This window comes from Acanthaster planci, linkage group LG05 (assembly GCF_054643075.1).
Source record: "Acanthaster planci isolate LZ-2023a linkage group LG05, COTS_SCS, whole genome shotgun sequence".
Taxonomy (NCBI): Eukaryota; Metazoa; Echinodermata; class Asteroidea; order Valvatida; family Acanthasteridae; genus Acanthaster; species Acanthaster planci.
In genome coordinates, this window is record NC_141781.1 from 5,813,813 (window position 1) to 5,821,638 (window position 7,826).

Genomic DNA, 7,826 nt, shown 5'->3' on the forward strand with positions numbered 1-7,826 from the left:
CTCCAGGTATTGTTGGAGAAGTCTGCTCTCCTCCACGGACGTATATAAAAACCTGGACTTGCAACGCCTTTGTATGAAAAAGAAACCAACCAGCGGCCATTTTACCCAGCCGAAGACAAAATCGTGGGCTGGCTCCCTTCTATTGACGTCAGGAAGAACAAAGGCGGGCATTGCCAGGAAAGCTTTGTATGCGGCTCGGTAAAGTTGCCGCGAGTGGATTTAATGACTCTATAAGCTGATTAAAGGCATTGCGAGTCCAGATTTTGTTATACACGTCCGTGCTCTCTTCTCGGAGACGAGCTCTGGCCAGCAGGGTTTGGCTGCATGGAAGGGCCGGAAGAAGACAGGATGAGCATTCTGCACTGGTTCAGAAGTCTGGCGAGTCACCGTCAAAAAAGCCCGACAAGGATACACCTGACAATGTTACTTGAATAATTATTTTCAGAGAGTTGTAGGTATAATCCCAGTCACGTACTTTCACCGAATGAAACTTCAGAATGTAAAGAACGGAGAACCATATGACTGCGGGTTTTGCGGTGAAATTAACTTCAGAGAATGTAGGTATAATCCCACGTACTTTCACCGAATGAAACTTCAGAATGTGAAGAACGGATAACTATATGATTACGGGTTTTGCTGTGAAATAAACTTCGGAGAATGTAATTGTTGCCTCCTGGACTTTATTCGGTAAGTTTGGAGGTGGGTTTGATCTCTAAGAGAACCAGAATAAGATTTTCATGGGGTGATATGCATTGACTTCGTTCCTGTCAACAATCATTCTTCCGCATCAACGTACCACTTTTCTCAATTGTTTTCTGCAGAACAGGAACAGTTAAAAATTTTTGATAAGAAAAATCCTGATGCCCAGTTCACTTGATAAATGTTAGTTTGAAGTGTTTTATCACCAAATGTATTCCGTTCCAAATGGTTTATCTGCACGAATTTTTTTTAATATAACTCTATGTGTAGCCGCCGAGACAAATCGCTGGTACCCACGCGAGTTACTTTTACGGCAGTGCTTGTGATCTCAGTAGAAACTGGTGTGCTGCAGCCATGGTGAAATGGCCTAAAAGGATCTTTATTATCGAAAAAGAAGGCCTCAAGACTGACGAAATGAAATAAACATCAGACAGTATGTAATGCTCTGATAAACAACCGCAGTTGCAAGTATTATTGACTGTTAAGCTGCTGATGATAATCTCAATAATATTTGCTTAAAATTTATTCCCGGGTAACATAATTTCCCTGCTTTCCAAAGCATCCATTTACCCACAAAAAGCTGGACAGCAACATTGCATAAATCCAAATGTACCAAATTCATTATATTTTACCCAACTCATGCAACAGGATGCGTGAATATAATGTTGTTATTGTTGTGAGACCACAGTCATAAATTATTTTGACATCTGCGTATACGAATGTGAAAGTCAATATCAGATCTCTTTTTTTCCAACTAAAAAAGTCCGAATTTTAGATTAAATTGGGGTTGGGAATGGAGGAGAAAAATCAAACGAAATTAAAAGAGAAACTTAAGATCCCTTAAAACTCAACAATTTCATGGCGCTATCATTACAGAGACTCTGTAACATTACGACGGAACCGATTATAATTCTAAAGCATCAGAAGAGCGATGTGGTGAATCTAGTGGCGGCGGTAAAGTGTGAATCGTCTGGTCTTCTTGGTGAAACCCAGGCGCCCCCTAACCTGGATCTTGCCTCGAGCCGAGATGTGTTGAATGCGGTATCCGTCCCTTCGAATGTTGATGTCGGTCAGCCCCGCGCAGACTGTCTTCTTAAGGAACCAAGCTATTCTGAATTTCTTGCAGTACATGATTTTGTTGGCGCCCACTGTGTGAAGTAACGGAAAATGTGCATATTAACTGTTTAACTTTGAACAGCCTGGAAATCAATCCGAAAGAATATTGTGGTACTTGGCGTTTCACCTTTAACAGGCGTAATTTATATAGACATTATGACTCAAGAAAAATGGCACTGGGACGCGCCGGACAACCATCTCCTAATTACTGGGGCAGAACTCTAACTCTAACCAAGCTTGCCAGGGTCGGCTGCTAAATTCGAAGCGGATCAACAGCTGATACCGCTATATATGTATTTTCTAAGATGCTTGCATTAGAAAAAATATACGCCGTTGCATCAGAAAAAATATAAGCCGTTGCATTAGAAAAATATACGCCGTTGCATTAGAAAAATATACGCCGTTGCATTAGAAAAATATACGCCGTTGCAGGGCAAAACAAACTTCTAATATAAAAGTTAACATCTCTCTCTCCATCTCCCCCCCCTCTCTCTCTATCTCTGATCAATCATCTCCCAAATTTATGAATATAATTCCCTGGGGATATTTCTTCATGAATGTATGTAGGCCTACTTTTCGTTGTTATGAAAATGTAACCTGAATACAACTTCCTGTAAATTTTTTAACACATGCAAAACAAACCGATATCTAATTTTTTTAACATCAACTGATGGTATATAGTTATTTGTTCATTTTATTCATTCATTTAGTTGTCGATAATCGTTCTTTAATTTAAAAAAGGGGCTGCCCGGCTTTTGACACTTACGAATGCTTTCGAATATTTCTTGTAGTTTTGTCACACCCCTGCCCGGCCGTTTCCGTGCAGCTGTTCGCATGCAAACTTCACTGGAGGAGAAAAGTTATCCAAACTTTGAAATTCATGTACGAGTCTCGGAATCTTACCTCTGACGGACCTCTGGATAAAAGTCTTCCCATTGATGGTCACTTTGTAGCCTATTTCGTTATTTCTGTAAAAGCCCCTCAAGCAGGCTGAAAAGAAATGGTTCGTAAAGTTTAGAAATACAACGAATATGGATTGAAAAAGACCTAATTTAAGAAGGAAAATTACATTTTCTCTCTGACTTATCACAAGTTGGCCAAATTAGGTCAGCATTTACATTATTGATGATTTTTAATTGTTTAATTTTAGGACGTCGGATATGTTTTGAAAGACGAAAGCAAGAGAAAGTTATCTAAAGCATTGGAACAGGACTTTGCGATGATGACAAAATGAAGGTCAGAGCAAACGGGATTCAAAAGCCATCGACAATCAAAGAGAACTTTCTCATACCTCAGACAGTGTCTCTATTCAACAACGGGCAACCTGACCGTTTATTAAACATTTGATAATGTCTGTTTAGACACGTAGCTAGCAGCTGCGGTTTAATGTGTTGGATAAGCTCTGTTAGTTTGGACGCCGAATATATAAGTTTTTGTCAGGCCAGAAGCAATGCTTTAACACTAAAAACGTTTCCGCGGGGAGGAGTTGTTGTTTTGTTTTAATGGCGCTTTCAGCTTTCAGCTATACTCGGGCTATTTGCGAATTATGTTCATAACATGTATTAATCGAATCACGTTAAGGACGTTGGGAATAAGGTCCAGTTTAAGAGGCGGGGAAACCAGGGTACCCGGAGAAAACCTGTGAGAGCGAGTACGAACTGGAAACCAAATGCACTTAAAGCCTGGGCCAAGCCGGGACTCGAGCCCAGGCCCCATCGGTGCAATAGAGGGATCCCAATACGACGATATTACCGTCGATCTGCGCACTTCCGCGTTTGAAAACCAGGCTGTATGTGTCAGCTTCAATTCTAAATACGATCAGACGATTGAAAGTAAGGAGTCAAGACACAAAATACATGAAGGTATGTTAAATTCATACTTTTCAGGCTGCGGATTTTGTGGAAGAGTCTTTCAGAATGACTCGACACGTAAAATCAAAAGAATATTTGAAGTAAAGTAATTTATCTTTCAATGATTATCAATTATTTCCGCAATTTATTTCAAATCAGTGGTTATTCTGTTAAATTGTATATAAAGGAACAATTTACGGTGAAGTTATTTTCGGTAACGAAAAAGAAAAAATAATGCTATCAGCTTTTGCTTGATCAGTGTAATGAGCGGCCATTATTTCCTCATTTACCGTCCGGCAGGATTCTACCGGGTTCATTATCCGTTACCGGTCCCTGCGTTCGGAGGATGTCTGGAGACTACGTACGGGACGGAAACCAGTCTAACGCCAGCTGAGAAGTAATGCCCACTGCCAGCGTAAATCGCACAGTGGCGCTTGGATACGAGACAGTTTAATCCATTCTGATAGGTCAAGAGTCTCTGTGTGATAGGTCGCCACGCCCGCGCCAAGTCCATTGACGAGATTCTTTTGGACAACTCTAAAATAAAATGGACGGGGGAGTTCGGGAAAATGAAAATATTCTTTCTGACTTATCATAAGTTGGCCAAACTAGGTTATCGTTTACATGAAGGATGGTTTTTCTTGTTTTTTAACTTTTAGACTTCAAGAAGTGTTTTGAAAGACTAAAGCGAGAGAAAAATTATCCAAAGCAACGGAACAGGACTTTGCAGTGATAGGCAAATTAAGGTTGGAGAAAATGGGATTCAAAAGCCACCGACAAACCAAAGAGAACTTTATCCTTTTTTCATAAATACCACAGTCTCCCTACTCAACAACGTGCAACTTGACCGTGTACTCACATTTGATGATGCCTGCTGACAAGTGATTATGCCCATTGCGTAAACCACTCACTAGTGCTTGGATACGAGACAGTTTAATCGATTCTGATTGGTCAAGAATCTGTGTGCGCGTGGCTCACCATGCACGTTCCAAGTCCACATGAGGATATTCTTTTGGACAACTACAAAATAAAATGGACGGGGGTGTTCGAGAAAATAAAATTAAAATTCTGAAAAATTCTTCATGTGTTGACTTGTTTCGACTCCCTGACAAAAAGGTATTTTTGAATGGGAATGCTTGGCCTAACGTACGTAAGACCGGCTCAGGAAACTGAACGCCGATAATGCCCTCGCCTGCAGCTCTCCTGAGCGGGTCTTAAACGCACGTTTAAGACTTGCCAAACACGTATTTTAGTCTAATAATCGGGGAGTTGCTTACCGCTGAATTTCCTTCTGAGGATTCTGGTCGACAAACAACACCCGAGTCTTCGACATCTGAAGCGAATCCACTCAACTTCGGGACTAGTGGCCGGCTCCAACGCTGAGGGAAATAATCAAAAATAGAATGCATGGAATTACAAAAAAAGGTGCTTAAGATTATACAGAAATGTTTTTTTCAAATCGATCTGTACCGATGCCTTTGCACCTTGGACAAGAGAAGATAAAATGCTCCGTAATTATTGTCAGTCCCCAGTGACGTAAATTTGTGTTAGATATTGGGGGGATGACTTGCCCAGCTATAAATTTGAAAAACGGGGGGAGGGGTGGCACCATATACACCATATAGGGGGCGATGTTCATCGTAAAGATGTACATCTGTAACGTGTATGAAATTTATGCACAATCTTACGTCATATTCATGGCTTTTTTAATTGATGTTCCCTTTTTAATAGTGATATTGCAAACATGAAAGTCGTTGGGAAATCCTGAAACTTCTTCACAGTCCGCTTTAACTTTTTGCTCATCACAAAAAGTAGGGGGATGATGCAATAGCCCATCCCTAACCTCAAAAGGTGTGGGGTGATATTCCCCCATTCCCTATTTTGTTCGCTTTTAGTACCACTAGAACGAAAGTGAACATCGCGAATTCAACTGTATGACGCCAAATCAGTGACGGCAAGTGTACCAACAAGATTAGTCTCCCAATAATTTGAACATGATGTCAATGCTTTGCGTCAGTATATTCGCCTTATCAAAGTTATTTTATTGTTGAGTTGGTGAAGATTGGCGCGACGAATTCCGTTACCACATAAGATTATCTTCGCATCTGCCTTGGATGTGTGTGAAGTATTTCAACCTCGCACGTGAGAAACACTGCACGGCCAACATGCCTGGGGATTAGTCCTCTTTTTTAGAATTGACAGTTTGTGAACATGATCCTGTGTAGCCGCTTCCCGCGAAAGGAAAAGTACCAATCAAATGGACAGGCACAAATTAAAAAAATATATATATAACAGGAAGATTTGTTTGATGTTTTAAACAATGATTATGGAATTTATGTGATATTTTGTGAACGAAAAAATATTTCCTAAAAGCTGTAACAAATTTCATTTTTTCTACTTTGCGTTGTCCCCAAAACTAATGGCTCAATTTTTCCGGCGGATATGTACGTGGTGATAGTTCAAAATCGATTGCTGATTCCAAGAAAACTATTTTATGGGAAATACGCTTACTTTTTTAATACCATCAGTGTATTGGTACTGGTCTTCATACATCAAGGGAAACGCGTGCTCCTCGTCCCAATCTTCGTCTGTCTGATCTTCATCCCAATCCAAGTCGGCTTCGTCGTCCATTTCTGCAGTGCCGTCATCCTCGGTTATGGTGTTCTATTCCCGCCAAATTAGCGTCACGTCGTGCCATCGCCCCGACGGCACGACGCGACGCTACGACGGCTCCGTCACTGCTCAATAAATTTTACACTGCGTTTAATGCATTTCCCTTTTTGTATGTTACCGTCGCGTCGTGGCGTCGCGTCGTGGCGTCGTGTCGTGGCGTCGCGTCGTGGCGTCGCATCGTGCCGTTGCGTCGTGCTGTCGCGTCTTGCCGTCGCGTCGTGCCGTCGATCTGTCGCATCGTGCCGTCGGCCCGTCGCGTCGCGTCTTTTCACCGTCGCGTCGTGTCTTTTTCACCGTCGCGTCGTGCCCTTGCCGCCATACTGATGACGTAATAGAGTTGTGGCGCCCTCTATCAAGGCAAGACAAAGTTCGGGCGAGTAGGCCGGCCTAGATCATTAATGGACGAGATACTACGATCCCTGGGACTAGATGAACACATTATTGTGTTCGAGCAGAATCAAGTATGTGTATGCATGCAGTTCTGAATAGCTGTAAATGGGTTGCTTGAATTTTGAAAAGATGGCGCAGCAGAGCCCTTTGAAACCCCATATTATAACACAGCTTGCTCTCAGATAATTTTCTATGTGCATTGTCTTGATGCACAGATGGATGAAGCCGTTGCTTGTTCTTGCTTTTGTTATTGTTTTTCTTATTTTTTGTTGAGTCGTGTTTTTATTGATGTATATAATAAACACACTTTTGTGGTTTAAATAAATTTCATAGGATCTGTTACTTTATACTGATCTATTTTCCCCACCCCCTGCACAAGTACCATTTACACAAGGCCATGTGTTCATCCTTCCATAGTGAATTGAAATGAAATGTAATTGAGGCTTCAACATGAAACTGACACTTTGACCTCAATGTTACAGATTCCATTTACCTACCTGCAAATGATGCCATGGCAGACAGAGAGAATACACTGTATCTCATCTTGTCTGTAGCCCTCATAGTCAATAATGTTAAGTCAGAAATGGTCACAAGTACGCACTGAAAGGTGATCACAGTAGTTAATTTGAAATAAATATGGGACTACACTTTTTATTTATTTCAAAGAAATTAATATTGAACATCTCTGAAAGAGTGTTGCCTGAATAGTTTCACGTAGGTTAGTAAAATAGGCCTAATTCACTAATGTCGGGCTTTAGCGTTTAGCTTTGCATTATGTGATCTTCGCTACAGTAGAGGCCAAGCCTAGTAATGTTAATCCTAATGCGCATGAAAAAGCCCCGGATAAACATAATGGAAGCTAGTTGTGTCATTACGGTAATTATTTTATAAACATGCATTTAAAAAGCTTAACATTGTGAAAAGGATATTATTGACGAGAAGAGGCAATTGAGAATCGAGCAATGTGTAAATCCCCGACATCTTGCATTGTTCAATTAACAAGCTCACTATCGACACCCGCCCTTTATTGACAATCCCAGAATGCAAAGCTGCTAGCAGCACAAACGAGACGGCACGACGCAACGGCACGACAGCACG

The 7,826-nt window shown here is 41.2% G+C and overlaps 1 protein-coding gene across 1 annotated transcript; it reads right to left on the reverse strand.

Annotated features, from left to right (window-relative positions):
• Nucleotides 1–1,137: 1,137 nt before the first annotated feature.
• On the reverse strand, nt 1,138–6,319 carry LOC147799035 (uncharacterized). Its single transcript, XM_087137419.1, has 4 exons — nt 6,188–6,319; nt 4,943–5,044; nt 2,719–2,805; nt 1,138–1,847 (listed from the first exon to the last, which is right to left on the reverse strand). The coding sequence occupies exons 1-4, from the start codon at nt 6,294–6,296 to the stop codon at nt 1,642–1,644; spliced, it is 504 nt and encodes a 167-aa protein (XP_086993545.1). The 5' UTR covers nt 6,297–6,319; the 3' UTR covers nt 1,138–1,641.
• Nucleotides 6,320–7,826: the final 1,507 nt, after the last annotated feature.

What these genes read in the sequence shown, in the direction of transcription:
- LOC147799035 (XM_087137419.1), bottom strand. Translation starts at nt 6,296, where the DNA reads ATGGACGACGAAGCCGACTTGGATTGGGATGAAGATCAGACAGACGAA. An exon ending in CCAGTACCAATACACTGATG is followed by an intron (nt 5,045 to 6,187) that starts GTATTAAAAAAG and finishes TATTTCCCTCAG; the next exon opens with CGTTGGAGCCGGCCACTAGT. An exon ending in TATCCAGAGGTCCGTCAGAG is followed by an intron (nt 1,848 to 2,718) that starts GTAAGATTCCGA and finishes TACTTCACACAG; the next exon opens with TGGGCGCCAACAAAATCATG.